This window comes from Tachypleus tridentatus, chromosome 10 (assembly GCF_004210375.1).
Source record: "Tachypleus tridentatus isolate NWPU-2018 chromosome 10, ASM421037v1, whole genome shotgun sequence".
Classification (NCBI taxonomy): domain Eukaryota; kingdom Metazoa; phylum Arthropoda; class Merostomata; order Xiphosura; family Limulidae; genus Tachypleus; species Tachypleus tridentatus.
This window is the reverse complement of record NC_134834.1, coordinates 83,689,043-83,711,355: the sequence shown is the minus strand read 5'-3', so window position 1 is coordinate 83,711,355 and position 22,313 is coordinate 83,689,043. Positions and strand designations below refer to the sequence as shown.

At 32.6% G+C, this 22,313-nt stretch overlaps 1 protein-coding gene across 1 annotated transcript in view; it reads left to right on the top strand.

Moving 5' to 3' along the window:
- The window catches only part of LOC143229744 (uncharacterized), a 42,062-nt gene that overhangs the window by 7,067 nt on the left and 12,682 nt on the right, over positions 1 to 22,313 (top strand). The window contains exon 2 of the mRNA XM_076462498.1: positions 14,621 to 14,820. Coding sequence (XP_076318613.1) covers positions 14,621 to 14,820 — 200 coding nt within the window. The remainder of the gene's footprint in view (positions 1 to 14,620; positions 14,821 to 22,313) is intronic.

Here is a 22,313-nt window from a genome sequence, read left to right as displayed (position 1 = left end):
GTTACACTAGAGCTAGCTATCTTTGCTAGTCGTGCTACACTAGAGCTAGCTATCTTTGCTAGCCGTGTTACACTAGAGCTAGTTATCTTTGCTAGCCGTCACTAAATGAATGGTGATAGACTAGAAGGAAGGCAGCTAGTTAACACCACCATCTCTTGAGTCACACATTAAGCAACAAATTGTGGGATTAATAGCCACATTATAACACCCTCACGGTTGAAACAGCGAGGATGTTCGGTGACTGAGATTCGAAGACCATTCGAAAGTGTAAATTGAAGATAATTTATTTTAAAGTTGCAGCTAAAAATATATTACAATATAGGTTAACGTATAAATATATAAGTGTTTTTTATAGTGTATTCAAATCAAACCAGGATTCAACCAAAGGCTAATGATATCCACCTTTGCGTTAATTTAAAAAACGAGGCTAGGGATAAAGCTAAGGTTAATAATCTTAAAAGAGTTTGGTATTCCTTTGGGGACCACGTGAAAACCAATGAGAAAATATAGCAAGCTCGTACATCATGTTCGACACTGATACAGGACAGTTTGTTTGTTCGTTTTGGAATTTCGCGCAAAGCTACAAGGGCTATAAGACAGGACAAAAGTTGCACATAATTAGGTAGGTATACGTTATACACCATGTTAAACGTGACATCAAGTCTTCATAAGAACACATCAATAGAAACAATATATAATTACACTTGTCTTTTATCGTCCAAGGCAGTTGGAGAGTCCTGGTAAACTATGAAAGGCCTCTTCAGTAATTTTTTTTTACACACCTCTCAAATAAACTACATAAAGAAGAAATTAAACTGGATAAAGAAAATAAACCTAGAGAGTAATATGACCTTTATCAGCAATATTAGATCTCCTGATGTCCATTACTTCTTCCACTTTAGACATTCAAATCGTAAATTTAATAATAAGGTATTTATCAATTTAGCATATGCCACGTAACAGACTCGTGCAAAAAAAGGAAGGTAGGATACAAGAAGCAAGCAAGAGTAACAAATTTAAGAATAAGGATTCATTCAGGAGCATTACCAAGACTGGAGCAAGGGTAACAAGTTTAGTAAAATATAAATTCACTCATGAACATTAACAAGATTCAAACAGTTGCAACAAGTTTAATAAAAGTAGATTCACTCATGAACATTAACAAGATTGGAGCAAGGGTAACAAGTTTAATAAAAATAGATTCACTCATGAACATTAACAAGATTGGAGCAAGGATAACAAGTTTAATAAAAATAGATTCACTCATGAACATTAACAAGTTTGGAGCAAGGGTAACAAGTTTAATAAAAATAGATTCACTCATGAACATTAACAAGATTGGAGCAAGGATAACAAGTTTAATAAAAATAGATTCACTCATGAACATTAACAAGATTGGAGCAAGGATAACAAGTTTAATAAAAATAGATTCACTCATGAACGTTAACAAGATTGGAGCAAGGATAACAAGTTTAATAAAAATAGATTCACTCATGAACATTAACAAGATTGGAGCAAGGATAACAAGTTTAATAAAAATAGATTCACTCATGAACATTAACAAGATTGGAGCAAGGGTAACACGTTTGATAAAAATAGATTCACTCATGAACGTTAACAAGATTGGAACAAGGGTAACAAGTTTAATAAAAATAGATTCACTCATGAACATTAACAAGATTGGAGCAAGGATAACAAGTTTAATAAAAATAGATTCACTCATGAACATTAACAAGATTGGAGCAAGGATAACAAGTTTAATAAAAATAGATTCACTAATGAACATCAACAAGATTGGAGCAAGGATAACAAGTTTAATAAAAATAGATTCACTCATGAACATTAACAAGATTGGAGCAAGGGTAACACGTTTGATAAAAATAGATTCACTCATGAACGTTAACAAGATTGGAACAAGGGTAATAAGTTTAATAAAAATAGTTTCACTCATGAACATTAACAAGATTGGAGCAAGGATAACAAGTTTAATAAAAATAGATTCACTCATGAACATTAACAAGATTGGAGCAAGGGTAACAAGTTTGATAAAAATATATTCACTCATGAACGTTAACAAGATTGGAACAAGGGTAACAAGTTTAATAAAAATAGATTAACTCATGAACATTATGAAAATTCAAGCACGTGTGGTGTATGCATCACACTATGATCCATTCCGTTACCTCGGCGATAATCCTGTGGGCTTATGATGCTAAAAATTTAGTTTCGATACCCGCCGTGGGCAGAGCACAGATAGGCTGTTGTGTAACTTTCTACTTGATAACAAACAAACAAACAACATTACACTAATGTAACACAAATGATACCATACATGAATTGCACAAAAATAACATAAATGCAGAACTCAAGCAAAGACAGCGTATGTGATATCTGACACACTCAAATATAATATATTCACAGGACTCAAACTAAAACAGTATATGAAATGCAGAAATAAGACAACGTAACGTATATGATACAATATTTATGAGATATAGAAGACTCAAACGCAGACGAAATATACGATATAAAACACTAAATAACACGTAGAACACAAAATTCACCTTAGACCTCTAACGTTAGCCCCAAACAAAAACAACGTGCACGAGTGCAATGAATCATCCCTAAATCACAAAATACAAGACTCGCATAAGCCTTGGACTCAAACAAAAGCAACATGTACAAGTACAATTAATCATACTTAACTCACATAATACAAAATCACACAAATCTCAGACCTTTTATGTAAAATTAAAAAAAAAACATATAGGAATACAATCAATCATGTTTAAAATATACAAAATAGAACATTCACACATATATATGTTTAAAATATGTAAAATAGAACATTCACACATATGTATGTTTAAAATATATGAGATAAAACATTCACGAAAAGGTAGTATTGTTCCAAAGGTTTTAAACAATAAACATCACTTCTGATAAAAACTGTTATAATAACTGAAGATCATAACAAGGTTGACATATGGATTTGTTTGTTTGTTTACCATTTTGAAGCAAATCTACACGTACCCGTCCCTACTTCTGAACTGATAGTTTATAGGGAAGACAACTGGCTAACAGTATCTATTGTTTAGCTATTTTTCTCTGATCTAACGGTGTGATCTGACCTTCACTCTTATATCGCACTTACGGCCTGGAATGTGTGTTTGCAACAACAGAACACAGACACTGAACTCTCTGATTTACAGAGTGGCAGCATCAACATGTTAAAAATAAATATGTTTCACCACAAAGTAAAATATGAGAATTGTGTACTGTACATCAGTTCCACAATAATACTATTTTCTTCGCAACAATTACGTCAATAACATATACATGGCATCAAAATCATACAAGAATAACAAAATTACACCATGCAAATATTAAGTTAAGGATAATAGATATCATACAACAGCCACGAAGCATAACAGATGCCATTTAACAATCACGCAATATAACAGATACTACACAACAATCACGCAATATAACAGATACTATACAACATTTACGCAATACAACAGATACTGAATAACAGTCACGTAATATAACAGATACTATAACAGATACAATCACGCAGTATAACAGATATAATACAACAGTCACGCAGTATAACAAATGTTAAACAGCAGTCACGCAGCATAACAGATACTATACAACAGTCACGCGAGGAGGTGAAAATGTGTCACATTTCATTCAACTGGTTAGACAATACAGCACTTTATTCTATAAATTGTCTGTTTGTTTATTTTGAATTTCGCGAAAAGCTACACAAGGGCTATCTGTGCTAGCTGTCCATAACTTAGCAGTGTAAGGCTAGAGGGAAGGCAACTAGTCATTAACTCCCACCTCCAACTCTTGAACTACTCTTTTATCAACAAATAATGGGATTGACCAAAACATCATAACGCTTCCAAGGTTAAACGGGCGAGCATGTTTGATGTCACAGGGATTCGAACCTGTGGCCCACAGATTACTAGTTGAGTGCCTTAACCACCTGGCATGGGGTTTATTGTATAAATAATTTAGATTTTTTTTTTTAATTAGAAAGTGATCATTTCATACTTTCTGTAAACCACAAACTAACATTTTAGAACAAACACGTTGACAAATGGCAAGCAAAGACAAATATCTCTCCGTTTTTTACGAATTATTTTAAGCAACTGGTCGTCAGAAAATGGTCCCCCACCCTGGAAAAATGGTGAGTATGCATACTCACAATGTTAAAATCCGGAGCTTGATTCCACACGGTAGACACAGCAGATAGTCTAATTTGGCTTTGCTTTAAAGTAAACAACAAACCTGGAAAGTTTAGTCTTTATCACATTCAATAAAGGTAAAATATACTCTATATAGTATGCATCTGAACAGAAATTTACTGAGAAGTAAACATTAAAATTGTAAAATAATAAAAGGAATGATTCATCATTCTTGAGTCAAGTTAGTAATGTACCTACGTAAACACGTGATAATTAAAATATCTCCTAATCGTCCTAATCACATGGAGACTCGTGACTGCCTCCTATAGAGACTTGTCACTGTCTCTTCTTTGCTAAAACCACCTCTTGGGGACATGTCGCTACTCCTACTTCCTTCCGAAGCCATGTCGCTTGGAGATTTGTCTTTGTCCCACCTCCTGTGGAACCATCTTTCTTGAAGACTACAGCACATCTCCTGTATACTAAATTTATAATTTTACTATCTGTTGGAGACTACAGCACATCTCCTGTATACTAAATTTATAATTTTGTTCTTTGTTGGAGACTACAGCACACCTCCTGTATACTAAACTTATAATTTTGTTCTTTGTTGGAGACTAGAACACACCTCCTATATACTAAACTTATAATTTTGTTCTTTGTTGGAGACTACAGCACACCTCCTGTATACTAAACTTATAATTTTGTTCTTTGTTGGAGACTAGAACACACCTCCTATATACTAAACTTATAATTTTGTTCTTTGTTGGAGACTACAGCACACCTCCTGTATACTAAACTTATAATTTTGTTCTTTGTTGGAGACTACAGCACATCTCCTGTATACTAAATTTATAATTTTACTATCTGTTGGAGACTACAGCACATCTCCTGTATACTAAATTTATTATTTTACTATCTGTTGAAGACTACAGCACATCTCCTGTATACTAAATTTATAATTTTACTATCTGTTGGAGACTACAGCACATCTCCTGTATACTAAATTTATAAGTTTACTATCTGTTGGAGATTAGAACACACCTCCTGTATACTAAACTTATAATTTTGTTCTTTGTTGGAGACTACAGCACATCTCCTGTATACTAAATTTATAATTTTACTATCTGTTGGAGACTACAGCACATCTCCTGTATACTAAATTTATAATTTTACTATCTGTTGGAGACTACAGCACATCTCCTGTATACTAAATTTATAAGTTTACTATCTGTTGGAGATTAGAACACACCTCCTGTATACTAAACTTATAATTTTGTTCTTTGTTGGAGACTACAGCACATCTCCTGTATACTAAATTTATTATTTTACTATCTGTTGAAGACTACAGCACATCTCCTGTATACTAAATTTATAATTTTACTATCTGTTGGAGACTACAGCACATCTCCTGTATACTAAATTTATAATTTTACTATCTGTTGGAGACTACAGCACACCTCCTGTATACTAAACTTATAATTTTACTATCTGTTGGAGACTACAGCACACCTCCTGTATACTAAACTTATAATTTTACTATCTGTTGGAGACTACAGCACATCTCCTGTATACTAAATTTATAATTTTACTATCTGTTGGAGACTACAGCACATCTCCTGTATACTAAACTTGTACTCTTTTGCTCTCTATAGATTAGTTGCACTAATAAATTTAATAATTTCTAAGAATTTTAGTCCCCATCCAATGGCACAATGATATGTCTGCGGACTTACAGCGCTAGAAACCGGGTTTTGATACCCGTAGTGGGCAGAGGAGAGATAGCCCACTGTATAGCTTTGGGCTTACTTTCAAACAAACACACTCAAAACTTTATTAACCATTTTCGAACAATATTGTCTGTTTTGCGAGATAAGATCATTCGGTTTTATCAGTTCATTGTTTCATTTTGCACAACACTGTAAAAAATACCTGTATGAAGCTACTATATCAAAACGCAGTAACATTTGATAAAACAGAACAGAAACGTATTACTTTTCCGCCATTATGAAGCAAATTAATTTAAAATGTCTTTTTAAAAACTTTGATAACCTATATTTGTATTTATATTTGATCAAATCAGTATACTTATCTTTAGAATTATCGGTGGAGTCCATATGGACCTCAACGGCTTTTTAAAACCTTTTTCTTTTTCTTTATGCCCAACATTGTTTGTAAGTCCATGATTATTGACTACAGGGTCCGAACAACATAACTTACACAAACAATTAAACGGAGGATAATTCAATGTATGAAGGGAGTACTAAGGTAATGAATAGTATAAAAACAATCTCGGAAGTCAAATAAAACTACTAAAACTTTTAAGAGTGTTTTTCTCTCATTACACACTATTAGGTTTTATATCTCTTATGATTAATTAGAATATTTGCTTTTTTATTACCTTATCTCAGCTAGTAATATTTTCCTACACACACCTCATAAATGCTTCATCAACCACCGTACTTACATAATTTTCAGTTGAAATATTTTTTTTCATCTAAGTAGTTTTGATTTATAAATTCAAAAAATATAAGATAATAATATTTTCATTGTACAAATATATATATATGTGTGTGTGTGTGCATGCAAGAAAATGCCCCTGGTGGTTCAACAGTAAATCTGAGGGCTTACGCTATGAGCTGGTTTCAATAGTCATAATGGCCAGAACACAAATAACTTATTTTCTAGACTTATGCTTCACAACAAACGAGCAAGTAAAATAACCTACTATCTAATTTTTGTATCTATCTGTTGCAAATTCCAACACTATTTTCTGAGTGTTTTCCTTGGGGGCATATTCAGCTATAAGCAACTACAGTGTAAGAAATGTGAAATGACTTTAATAAGATTCACGAGGACTTTCTTGTTTCCCGCTAAGATTCATGAGGACTTTCTTGTTTCCCGCTGATTCCATATTAGTTCGACATTTCTAAAAATAAAGTGCCCTCTTCATCCCTGAAGATCAATTACTGATAAGTGCCTAGTAAATGAAGTGACAGAGTAGAACTTCTGTTAACAGAGCTTGTGAATGAGTGAAGACTTCAAGCAGTTGTACATCTCCACAGAAACACTTGTGTTACTACAATAAATATAAGCAGCCCCCACTTGTTTCTTAAAACCAGACATTCATCTTGAAGTGGAAGCTCTTTGGACTTGAAGAGCATCAGAAGAGTGTAAGACACGCCTGCTCTTTGTTTGTATACGATAAGACAATTGGTTCTCAAGCATAAACAAGGTCTAAAGCTTCAACGTATTTAAAATATACTGTTATAGCATCTATTAACTGTGACAAGTATAATAAACAAATACATATATATACATATATATGATAAGGGAGTTCAGCGCCAACGCGAAGCTAACCCTGGAAGATTAACCTTGATGAGGTATGATTTCACGTTCCTTGTCAACAGTGTGTGTTTAGGATTACAGTGGACCCTTAAAATCTGTTTATTTGAGGTTAGAAGTGATCGATGACACGTTTAAATACGGTTGTCACTGTTGATTAACCGACACGTTAAGTACAATGAACTGTGAATCGTAATATAAAAAACACTTGTTTATGCTTATCATGCATATTTTTATGAATAGCAGCAATAAATTATTTGTATTAAATCATCTTCGTAAAAAAATTTATTATTTTTTAATTTCGTTTTACAGTCTGTTTTTCATATTCTGGTTACTTGTACTAACATTATTTCTTAGTCTGTTGTTCATAATCTGGTTACTGGTACTAACATTATTTCTTAGTCTGTTGTTCATAATCTGGTTACTAGTACTAACATTATTTCTTAGTCTGTTGTTCATAATCTGGTTACTAGTACTAACATTATTTCTTAGTCTGTTGTTCATAATCTGGTTACTAGTACTAACAATATTTCTTACAGTTTGTTCTTCATATTCTGGTTGGTTAGTTGTACTAACAATATTTCTTGTAGTCTGTTCTTCATATTCTGGTTGGTTGCTAGAACTAACAATATTTCTTATAGTCTGTTCTTCATATTCTGGTTACTAGTACTAAACAATATTTCTTACAGTCTGTTGTTCATACTCTAGTTACTAATACTAACAATATTTCTTACAGTTTGTTGTTCATATTCTGGTTACTAGTACTAACAATACTTCTTACAGTTTGTTGTTCATATTCTGGTTACTAGTACTAACAATACTTCTTACAGTTTGTTGTTCATATTCTGGTTACTAGTACTAACAATACTTCTTACAGTTTGTTGTTCATACTCTGATTACTAGTACTAACAATACTTCTTACAGTTTGTTGTTCATATTCTGGTTACTAGAACTAACAATACTTCTTACAGTTTGTTGTTCATACTCTAGTTACTAATACTAACAATATTTCTTACAGTTTGTTGTTCATATTCTGGTTACTAGTACTAACAATATTTCTTACAGTTTGTTGTTCATATTCTGGTTACTAGTACTAACAATATTTCTTACAGTTTGTTGTTCATACTCTAGTTACTAATACTAACAATATTTTTTACAGTTTGTTGTTCATATTCTGGTTACTAGAACTAACTTACAGTTTGTTGTTCATATTCTGGTTACTAGTACTAACAATATTTCTTACAGTTTGTTGTTCATACTCTAGTTACTAATACTAACAATATTTTTTACAGTTTGTTGTTCATATTCTGGTTACTAGAACTAACAATACTTCTTAGAGTTTGTTGTTCATATTCTGGTTACTAGTACTAACAATATTTCTTACAGTTTGTTGTTCATACTCTAGTTACTAATACTAACAATATTTCTTAGGGTGTACTGTTTACACTCTTTGTTACTAGTCCAAACTTTATTTCATTTTTGAACCCGTTGTTTACATCTTGGTTCGCAAGTAATGTTATTTCAGAAACTGTCGTTCACATCCTTGTTTATTCGTTCTAACGTTATTTTATTACACTGTCTGTCGTTCACACTCTGAATTACTAGTCTTAACGTTAAGATTGAGTCTTAATAGTTTGATCCACAAACTCTGTAGTCTAGTTTTGAATTCTTACATTTTAGATTGTTGTTCACTGAGACAGAATATTATTATACTGATGTTTCACTTGTATTTGTTTTCGTCCTAGTTTCATGGCTACTATTAGATGTTGAAAATATTTAGATCCGTTTTTATCAAAATCATTGATTACCATATCTATACAAGATACAGTAAGATAATAAAGATTAGAAAATATTCAATACAACATGGGTAAACATGCTGAATGCAATTTTAAAAAAATCGCTCAAATGTTAGTTTGCGTGTGTATTTCACACAAGGAACATTTCGATCAATTTACATATACTAACTACTGTGGAAAACGAGTACCATCATTCTGCTTCCAGAAATAATAATATATTGTTTTGATACTTTCTTCAAGAATGGTTACAGTCTCTGTGTAAGTATGTAACAGTGGTGACTGCTATTTGGCAGATTTTTAGGTTATTTGACAGCTAGAAACTTTACAAATACAAGTGTCAGTTCGTCTTAATTTATTCATATCAGTAGTAGGAAAGATCGTTGACACATTTGAAATCGTTGGTATGTTCTCTGGACAGCCTGGTAAGGTCGTGGTATATCAACTATATCACTTAATTAATGTGTTATGTTCACAGCGTGGGCATAAACTTCAAAACAGTAAGCTGAATATTTATCAGAGAATAAATGGTAAGTAGCAGATTTCACGAGTCTGCTACTTATATGGAGAAGATCCGTTTCGCCCCTACAGCTGACTGCACTACTCTGTACAGCTCTTGAAGGCTTTTATAAATGTCATTAGAAGTAAAACAAGCACGTCATAGCGCTTTTATTGTTCATAGACAGGCTCAGACTCGCACGTGTTCTACCAATGACTAAACAGCTAAAGCTGAATGATTAAGTCAATGGAACGTTGCTAAATATAACTTTTTTTTTATGATTAAGTAATGGTATGAGGAAGTATTAGTATGATATGACTTTATGTTTGTCCTAATATAATGGTATTAGATTATATTAGTAGGATATGACATTTTGTTTGTCCTAATATAATGGTATTAGATTATATTAGTAGGATATGACATTTTGTTTGTCCTAATATAATGGTATTAGATTATATTAGTAGGATATGACATTTTGTTTGTCCTAATATAATGGTATTAGATTATATTAGTAGGATATGACTGTTTTTTTTCTTACGTAATGGTGTATTAGTATAATAAGATGTGCAGCGTCGACGGACTGATTTCTTATCTCCTTGATATTTTGTCATGTATACCGTATAGTACCGATATGTCATTTTACATGTATATAGAATATTCTGCGCCATACTGCCGAAACTGAGATCGAGTAATTTGAAAAAGAAACCATGAAGGCCATGGACTGTTGTAATTTCATACAACGTATATATCAACGCCTTAATCCACCAAGTTATAACTTCAGAAAATTTTGCAGTTGACTGTGAAATATGATAGTGTCGTCTATCAACGTATCAGAAGATTTATCGATGGAGAGATTTTGATCAGTGGTGGATGTACAAGCATGATCGTTTTTCGTTAAATGTGTCTCTTTTTTTTTCCAAACATCTTAACACTTTAAACAGAAAAATAATTACATTCCACGAGCATTAAATACAGTTATTTGCACATATGTTGTTAAGCTTCTTGCCTCTGTATTATTTCTCAAAGTATACATTTATTTTATTAAAATATTTTTGATATATATATATATATATATATGTATAGAGAGAGAGGCGGGGTAAAGAGAGAGCAGTTAGTATTTTAATTTTATGTTATAATATGTACGAGGGCTGTTCAAAAAATACGCGGACTGTTTGAATTGCGCGGCTCCAGTTGGCTCTAGGGGAATCCGCTTGGTGTCGCTAGGTTTGCACAGATCAGCTGATTACGACGCCATTTCCCGATTGCAGATATCTTCATTTGTGTATTAGCTACGCGGTTTTAAGTGAAGTGCGATTTTTTCGTTTGGCGAATTTCAGAATGAATGACCTGAAGGAGCAACGACTTGCTGTGAAATTTTGTGTTAAACTTGGAAAATCTGCGACTGAAACTTTTGCTATGCTTAACACGGCTTACGGTGATGTTGCTATGAAGCGTATGGCAGGTTTCAAGTGGCATGAACGTTTTAAGGATGGTCGACAGTCCATTGAAGATGATGAGCGTCCTGGACGTCCTTCCACGTCAACTGACGACCCACACGTCGACAAAATCAACATCCTGGTGCGAGCAAATCGACGTCTGACTGTCAGGGAGCTTGCTGAAGAGTGTGGGATATCAGTTGGATCTTGTTACGAGATTTTGACCGAAAAATTGAAGATGCACCGCGTTGCTGCGAAATTCAGCCCTCAGAACTCGTGAGTTTTTGGCCAAACACTCGATCACTGTTCTTCCCCACCCCCCCTACTCACCTGACCTTGCTCCTTGCGATTTTTTCTTGTTCCCCAAACTCAAAAGACCCTTGAAAGGAAGAAGATTTGAGACGATTCCCGAGATTAAGGCAAATGCGACGAAGGAGCTGGAGGACATTACAAAAGAAGCGTACCAGGACAAGTGGAAACACCGTTGGGATAAGTGTGTGCGTTGGGGAGGAGAGTACTTTGAAGGGGTCCCAGACCTGTAACTTCTAAATAAAGTACATTTTGTTTTATGACGTCAGTCCGCGTATTTTTTGAACAGACCTCGTATATATATATATATTACTTTTATAAAATATGCTTACAAAAACTAAATATACAGATTGTACGTATTTCAAGCTATGGAGTGTTATCCTGACCTAAATAAACTGCCTTTGCTAATGCAAGGCGTGTTGCCACTGATGTGAGCATTGGCACCACGGGTGACGTCTATTCAATTTTCAGTAACTTTCTGACCATAAAGGAATATAATAATGCCAAAGTTTTTTTGTCTTAGAGTCAGATCCTTTACAATAGATGTCTGTGGCTTGTTAGTGATAAATGTAAAAACAAACGGACAGCACACAATCCACTTGTTTTTAAATAATTTATTCAAAGCACATCAAACGTATGTGTAAGAATTAGTTTTACTATTGATTATCAAAGTTGTATATAAAGCTTTAAGTAATTCTATTTCATGTCAACAGTCTACACAGGCTGGTTTAATTACTTTAGAATTCAACTGATAATACGAACCCCTGATTTTAGCGTTGTAAATCCGTAGCCTAGCCGCTGTACCAACAGAGAAAACTATCATATCAGGCAAAAGTACTTTAATAATCGCTACCAAACTTGGGAGGACGCTGTACCAAGAGCTACATGTGACATGAAACCACAGTTATGAAGTTCGTTTAACACTCAATAAACAAAATGAACAATTAGTTGTGTTCCAAAAGCTTGTAAAAAAATGAGAATAAAACAGAAACATAAAAACATAGTTTATTATACATATACAAGAGAAAACCAAAGTTCTATGTTAAACCATAGAAAAGCCTAACATTGTTATATATAAAAACACATAACAGAAACGTTCAGCTATACGTAAACATAAAAACATATATATATATATTATACAACATAAACACAAAAGAAAGAGTCACTGTTACATATAATCATAGAAAAATCAGTTACAGTTTTATACAGACAGCTCAAAAATCACTCTTATGTTTCACCATAGAAAGACTGTTATAGTTACATATATAGATGCTATAGGACATCATTGCAATACCTAAACGTAGAAAAACCATTACAGTTACTCATAAAATTTTCTTTTTGCCAACATTCATGTGAACTGACCAAAATACGACGGAGTAATTGTCAAAAAAAAATCTAAAATTGTGCCTTTTGTGGCATCTGGACTCCCCAAATTGGCAAGTCAAAATGTGGGATTTATAGAAAAGTATCTTTGTATCATGCAAACTGCAAAGTAGTTAGTCAAAATCCATTCCAAAAAGTATGCTTTTTGTGTGAGCTCTGATCCCTGTCAAAAGACTCAGAATTGGTAAATCCAACTTTTTTGTCTGTAAATCTGTTGGACGCATAAAAATTTATATTTGCGACAATTTTCATCTTGATTCCTTTAAATAGGACAGGAGCCCAAAATGTACAAGTTTGGGTTGTTTGACCTTTGACTTTATAAAATCCTTTAAAAGACCTGAATCAAAAATACGAAGAAACGTTCTAAGAGAATTGAACCAAGGTACGATCTCACCAAGTTTCAAGTCAATCAGTCAATAAGTGAAGAAATGGTGATCGGTTGTAAAACGTTTGGATTGGTTAGGTTTGTTTTGAATTTCGCACAAAGCTACACGAGGGTTATCTGCGCTAGCCGTCCGTAATTTAGCAGTGTAAAACTAGAGAGAAGGCAGCTAGTCATCACCACCCAACATCAACTCTTGGGCTACTAATTTACCAATGAATAGTGGGTTTGATCGTTACGTCATAACGCTCCCACGGCTGACGGGGATTCGAGCCCGTAACTCTTAGAATACGAGTCGAGTACCTTAACCCACATGGCCATGCCGAGCCTTAAAATGTTTGGAAGAAGAAGAAGAAGTAATACAAAAAAACTTTGCGAAGACATAATTAGTTACATATTTAAATAGAAGAAAACTGTACTTACATATACGAGTTCATATATTGTAAAATCGCAGTTACATTTAAACGTAAATCATTCATAGATCGTACTCGTGTTCCCTGCTCATACAGCTGATTTTCAGAATTTATAAATTCATTTGTCACAGATATAACCAACATAAGTGCTACATTTAAATTTACGCTTTTTTCTCTATTTAGAATGTGAAATGAGAACATTTTAGTATGTATATTTTACAAAATTGACAAAACTTTTCTTGCACTCGTAGCTGTGCCTAGCTGTCGGATAATCGAAACAGAAGGAAACACATTGGTAAAATTATATAAACAACAATTGGCTGAATCACTGAACAATGTTTGCTTTCTTTCAAACGGTTTTTAAGCAGCGCCATTTTCGGATCAGGTTCTCTTGAATACGTGTGAGACTGGAAGTTGGAATGTCACTGACAATCTGGTGACTAGTGAACTACACTAGAATTTCATATAAATTGATTACTAGTTTAAGCTACTGTAGCGACCGTCCAATCACCGTTAAACGTGCCTGAAAACCAGCTTTACTTTTAAACAGGAATATGTTGTGACGCTCACAATGTTTAACAATGTTTCTTCTAAGCTATGAGCAGTAAAAGATACGTATCTAACTTACAGAACTGTGCTTTATGACAGGCACTATTTGTACATCCAGTAAGAATCGAATATACGGTATTTTAGCCTCAAATGCATTTAGTAGTACGTATAGAACCACAAACACACTTTCATCACATGTGTTGTTTACCTAATGTGTCGTTGTTGCCTTTGAACAATGAAAGCTTCGCTCGTAAAACGACGATTCAGAGTAAAAGATATCCTTCGGTTAACAGATTTTGTCTCTGCTCGTAGCCCCGTAAGAGCCGGACTCTCGCCGAGTTCCACGACGTTCGGACACCCCATTACCTTACCGCTAGAAGTACCTTCAATATCCGCCTGTAACTTTCCCAGCCATCCGTCCTTCTTCTACGAAAACAACGAAATTTATCCGGAAACGTCAAGTAGCAGAGTTTACCCAGGCTCAGAGTTTCTTCCTTCTTACGCGTCATTAGGTAAGTTTTGTTCCTTCCGTATTTTTGTTGAGAAAAGTTTGATGTCATATAATAATACAAAAGTGACGTAAAAATTCATTGAAATACCTGCATTTTGTTTAAATAAACTATTATTTGTGTGCTTACAGAGCTATAAAAAATATTACACGACTAATTACTTAAAGCATCACCTTTATTTGTATGAAAGCATATTATTCTACAAACACCATTCACTTCGAAATCTGTTGAGCTTTCTAACAAGTTGTTTTCAGTTACAGGATAAACGCTATTCAATGAGCTAACCTTACTTTTAATTACAAAATAGTAAGCTACTTAATTAGCTATATCGTATTACCTACTTACTCAGTTAATTTTAACTTTGAATTATAGAGTAAAATGTTTTTGATCAGCGATTTTCACACGTTACTTTAAATTTCAGGTTTTATTGGGTTTGATCAATGAAGAACCATACATTATGCTTTAATTTACGTAATATAGTCTATCATATGATCTATATCAATGTCTTCCTTTATATTATAAGATGTGCTGTGTCTGATCAGTGAGATGACAAGATCAGTGAGAAGTGAGGTGACAATTTAGCTTACCACACTCTACTGATCGACTAGATCAGTTACTGGTTTACTTTAACGTATTGGAACAACTCTATGTTTGATCAGTGGATTTTATACTTTAACTTGCCTCGACTTTATCATTAACAATCATTACACGAAAATCTCTACCTGATCAGTGAGTTCCATGTTTCACTGTATTTAAAAAAATTCCCTCTTTTTGACCAATGAGAAACCAGGTATTACTTTAATTTACTTACCATATATGCAGATCAGCTATATCAGTGTCGTTCTTTAAAATACCAAGTATACTTTACTTGGTCACAGTGGAAGATATAAGGTTGTGTGGGCTGTAACTTTTATGTGTCTACATCCCTTGTAATTTTTACATAGAATAAAATTATCAATGGGTCTCTATTAATACCATGGGCCATAGGCCCGAGCCCCCTCTAGCTCATACGTAAACACGCCACTGCTTGATTAACGAGATTAATACCTTAGGCCCGGCATGACCAAGCGCGTTAAGGCGTGCGACTCGTAATCCGAGGGTCGCGGGTTCGAGCCCTCGTCGCGCCAAACATGCTCGCCCTTCCAGCCGTAGGGGCGTTATAATGTGACGGTCAATCCCACTATTCGTTGGTAAAAGAATAGCCCAAAAGTTGGCGGTGGGTGATGATTACTAGCTGCCTTCCCTCTAGTCTTACACTGCTAAATTAGGGACGGCTAGCACAAATAGCCCTCGAGTAGCTTTGTGCGAAATTCCAAAACAAACAAACAAACAAATTAATACCTTAGCGCTAGTAGGATAGTCTTTACATACTCTTGATCAGTTAGAGACTTAGTTTTAGTTTCAAATATCAGGGAATTACTTACCAACGAGAAACTATATTTTCTCTTCAATTAATAGGCATACTTGATTTCGTTAAAACAACTCTTTTTATAATGATCAATTACACTGCGAATATGTTTTTTTATTAAATAAAGAGCTAAAACGAAGAACTATGAAGTGACACAGGTTAATGACCTGAGAAAGAAGTGAATGCAAAATACAATGCAAAACGTCAGAGTAAACTCTTCTATTGAAGAAACTAATATTTATTGTTCAATTTAGTTTATTCAGCCAACATTGCCCTTATAATGTTTACTGTATCATTTAGTTCATAAAATAGTTTGAATATGTGACACTAACGCTGTTTACTACAGATATTTTAAATATATATCCAAATAATCTTAAACACTGCTTATGATGTGTTATATGAAATTTTAATAATGGTGTCTACACGTACTGAAAAAGACATGCTTAGTTATAACATGTTTATTATCCTTATTCTTGGATTCAGTAATAATATAAACACCTTAGATGTATATAACACCAATATAGATTTCGTATATTTGACATTTTAAAAAAATGCTTTTATATCAAATATACGTGCTTTTCTACAGATTCTATAATCTGACTCATAAAATTACATATGTGTCTTATGATACGTATACATATGTATTTATTCATGTTTTAATTTCAAAAGCACAGCTGAACTTTTATTTTTTTATCTTACAGCAATATTTGTTAACACTTCGTATTAATTGCTAATTAACAATACAACTCAAAAAAGACGACGGATGATCTTCGACATACAGTACACTAATGTCTAAGTCCAATAAAGTGTACTGTACTTGTTACCATGTGTATTTGTTACCTAAAGTTGATTTCCTCATTAATAATACATGATTATAATTATTATTGATCTCACTATGTTTAATAAATACCGGTAAAAACTTACTTATTAAAACCATTAGAGAAGATGAAATTAAATAAAAAATAGATAGAAAACTCAGTCTCAAACCCTGGTAGACAGAATAATTTTTTTTGGTAAACTAAAGGAACTAAATTAAACGTCAGTCGGATTTAAAGGTTGAGGTAACAAACAGTATTAGTAATATTAAAATATTCAATATCTCCTCCAATGGGTCAGAGGTACGTTTCAAGGCTAATAACGTTACAAGTTGGGTTTCCATATCCCTAGTGGGCCGAACACAGTAGCCCACGTGTAACCTTGCGTTTAATAGCAAACAAAAAAACCAAGAAGGGTTAGAAAGAATAAGGTATCAAAAACCACTAAATATAATAAGTTAAGAAACAACATTATTTATACTTGTGACAAAACATACATGTTAGGCCTATTATATCGTTAGCACCATATTCTTTAACCAGCCCTTTAAGGATTTTCAAAAACTAGAAGCATCTTTAATAATAGTCTTTTAACTATACTATATTCGCCATTTATATTGCTGACGACGCTCTTCGCTCAAGCCAGAGCACATCAGATCGGCTAGCTTACAACAAACATAACATTGATATAAACTATTAGTTACAACAACAACAACTGATGTAAACTCCTTTTCTAACCTGGAGAAACATGATTTTAATTTATTTTGTCATAAAATAGCCCCCTGCTGATGCAGTTGAAAATCTACGGATTTACAACGCTAAAATAAGGTGTTCGATTCCCCTCGGTGGACTCAACAGATAGCCCGATGTGGCTTTGCATAAGAAAACACACACATACACTTGTCATAAATATATTTTATGGTTATGTACAGGTGCAATTTAGGGGTGCGAACGCGCTTGACGCACACTCCATTTCTGTCTATGCGCATAACCTAATAGTTGAAAAAAAATGCATCAGCAATAGCAGGTTAATTCATCATTATGTACGTATCATCTAGTGACTACAAAGAAACGTGCCCTTACTTGATATCGTATAAGTTTATCTCAATAAAGAATAACTGCTTTTACTGGTAGATTGTGCCTCCCACTTTATTTTACGTTACAATATCTACATATTAAGTTCAAACATAGTTAAATACTACGGAGACAAAGTTTGCTGAATATAATGAAGTTTTAAAGAACATTAAGGAGAATATGCCATGAAACACAAAAAGAGTAAAGTGTTAGTTACAGTTAAATAGAATAAGATATTAAACAGTAAAGTGTTAGTTACAGTTAAATAGAATAAGATATTAAACAGTAAAGTGTTAGTTACAGTTAAATAAAATAAGATATTAAACAGTAAAGTGTTAGTTACAGTTAAATAGAATTAGATATTAAACAGCAATACAGGGACTAAACTAAGTTAAGTAGAATTAGATATTAAACAGCAATACAGGGACTGAACTAAGTTAAATAGAATTAGATATTAAACAGTAATACAGGGACTAAACTAAGTTAAATAGAATTAGATATTAAACAGTAAAGTGTTAGTTACAGTTAAATAGAATAAGATATTAAACAGTAAAGTGTTAGTTACAGTTAAATAGAATAAGATATTAAACAGTAAAGTGTTAGTTACAGTTAAATAGAATTAGATATTAAACAGCAATACAGGGACTAAACTAAGTAAAATAGAATTAGATATTAAACAGTAATACAGGGACTAAACTAAGTTAAATAGAATAAGATATTAAACAGCAATACAGGGACTAAATTAAGTTAAATAGAATTAGATATTTAACAGTAATACAGGGACTAAACTAAGTTAAATAGAATTAGATATTAAACAGTAATACAGGGACTAAACTAAGTTAAATAGAATTAGATATTAAACAGTAATACAGGGACTAAACTAAGTTAAATAGAATTAGATATTAAACAGCAATACAGGGACTGAACTAAGTTAAATAGAATTAGATATTAAACAGTAAAGTGTTAACAGTAAAGTGTTAGTTACAGTTAAATAGAATAAGATATTAAACAGTAAAGTGTTAGTTACAGTTAAATAGAATAAGATATTAAACAGTAAAGTGTTAGTTACAGTTAAATAGAATAAGATATTAAACAGTAAAGTGTTAGTTACAGTTAAATAGAATAAGATATTAAACAGTAAAGTGTCAACAGTAAAGTGTTAGTTACAGTTAAATAGAATAAGATATTAAACAGTAAAGGGTTAACAGTAAAGTGTTAGTTACAGTTAAATAGAATTATATATTAAACAGTAAAGTGTTAGTTACAGTTAAATAGAATTAGATATTAAACAGTAAAGTGTTAATTACAGTTAAATAGAATTAGATGTTAAACAGAAATGTTAGTTACAGTTAAATAGAATAAGATATTAAACAGAAATGTTAGTTACAGTTAAATAGAATTAGATATTAAACAGTAAAGTGTTAGTTACAGTTAAATAGAATTAGATATTAAACAGAAATGTTAGTTACAGTTAAATAGAATTAGATATTAAACAGAAATGTTAGTTACAGTTAAATAGAATTAGATATTAAACAGAAATGTTAGTTACAGTTAAATAGAATAAGATATTAAACAGAAATGTTAGTTACAGTTAAATAGAATTAGATATTAAACAGTAAAGTGTTAGTTACAGTTAAATAGAATTAGATATTAAACATAAATGTTAGTTACAGTTAAATAGAATTAGATGTTAAACAGAAATGTTAGTTACAGTTAAATAGAATAAGATATTAAACAGAAATGTTAGTTACAGTTAAATAGAATTAGATATTAAACAGAAATGTTAGTTACAGTTAAATAGAATTAGATATTAAACATAAATGTTAGTTACAGTTAAATAGAATAAGATATTAAACAGAAATGTTAGTTACAGTTAAATAGAATTAGATATTAAACAGAAATACAGGGACTAAACTATCAGTTACAACTGGATATAATAAAATATTAAACGGAATTAGAGAAACTAATGTACCAAGCATTCGTAGGTAAACTAAGGTATTAAACAGCATTAGAGAGATTAAGGTATCGATTACAGAAGGATAGAATAAGATATTAAACAGAAATATAGTGGCTGAGGTGTTAAATTGCCCTTAACAGTTTAAACCACTCTACTATCGTGTGGTTGTGAATGATACGTTTACTATCATAGGGACGTGAATGACACGTTGACTATCATAGGAACGTGAATGACATATTTACTATCATAGGGACGCGAATGACACATTTACTATCATAGGAACGTGGATGACACATTTACTATCATAGGAACGTGGATGACACATTTACTACCATAGGAACGTGAATGACACATTTACTGTCATAGGGACGTAGATGACACATTTACTGTTATAGGGATGTGGATGACACATTTACTACCATAGAAACGTGAATGACACATTTACTGTCATTGGGATGTGGATGACACATTTACTATCATAGGAACGTGAATTACACATTTGCTATCATAGGGACGTGGATGACACATTTACTACCATAGCAACGTGAATTACACATTTACTATCATACGGACGTGGAAAACACGTTGACTATCATAGGGACGTGAATGACACATTGACTATCATAGGGACGTGGATGACAAATTAACTATCAAAGGAACGTGGATGACACATTTACTGTCAAAGGAATGTGGATGACACGTTGACTATCATAGGGATGTGGATGAAACGTTGACTATCCTTGAGCACTTTGATCAATCTTTCTAATTTCTTCAATATTTAAGTGGTAGTCAAACAACTATAAAGTTTACTGTTGAGTATCAGCATGCTTATGAACTTTCATTTCTTGACATTTTGATTAGTAATAATAATGGTCACTTCCAATATGACGTGGACAGTATATATTTACTAGTTGTACTTTATTTTTTGAATTTTACTCCAATAATTCAAATAAAAATTTGGTTTCCGATACTGTACCATCGTGTATAGAAAACAGCACGTATGATACTTTGCATAAAGTATTCTTATACACAAATTATTTTCTTATTCATTTTATAAATATAATACGTTGTAGTTATGTGAATAAGTGAATTTTTAATAAGCTACATTTATTTGAAGTTTCTAAATATCCTGTTTTTGCCAGTTTACCTCATGTGGGTAAGCAAATAATTATTAAAAACCATTTTAAACAGTTACGAAAGAGTGTATCTAAAGATACAGCTGAAATTCGTGTGTTCAAGCCTAATTGTTACCTACAATTCTTTGTTATTTTTTATATTAGTAAATTTAAGGACTGGATCTCTGTTTTAAAGACATCGAATGTAATTTATAAACTTACTTGTCCGAGGCTGTATCGAGCTCACAAAAAAAAAAAATATAACCCGGTGAAAGAATATGTCCTACAATCCACTATATACTCTAACATGTTAAAAGAATGTAACATTCCGTTCGATTTAATTTGTTCAAAATCTTGGCAAGGAACAGTGATGAACAGCGAATCCGAATAAAGGAGACCTTGTTCATTTACATGCTGAAGCTTAATATTACTTCTGTATGATTAGCCAGTCAGCTACAATTAAACAGGCTATGTTACGAAACATGGTTTTATAGAAAACATACTGTATCGAATATAATTACGTATATTAAGAACTCGTGATATTAAGATTTGCTTGGTTTAAGATGTTGCAAATCAAAACTTTGGTTTAAAGATCTGGAAGTTACTGCAACAGTGGTAAATCTGAAGGTTTATAATGCTAAAATCCAAGTTTCGATAGCAGTGATTATTACGATATAAATAGCCCATGTGCAGCTGTGTGGTTAAGGTATTTTTAATTAAAAAGACAAAATGAGTCGAGAACTATTTCCGAATTTCATCCGCCTAGTTGACTAATTCCATACGAAGAACACATAGCAGACGAAGTATTCACTAAATAGTCTACATAAGAACATATACTTCCTTAAAATATACGCAAACATTTTCATTGTTTTTATTGTAGTTAACACGTGTACTTATTTTTGCTTCTAGAAACTCTTCTTATAATGTTGCTTCCTCATCTTCGACAGAACGACTTCTTTCTTCAGTTCGTCAAGAAGATGTCTTGATCTATTTCTTACTAAAACAGGTTGACACTATACTAAACACTCTCATTTTCTTCCTGAAAAATCTAAAGAAATGGCAATCTAGAAAAACCACTCAACGAACAACAATAATCATAGATAGTACGTGCTATCAGTGCAGTTTAAGAA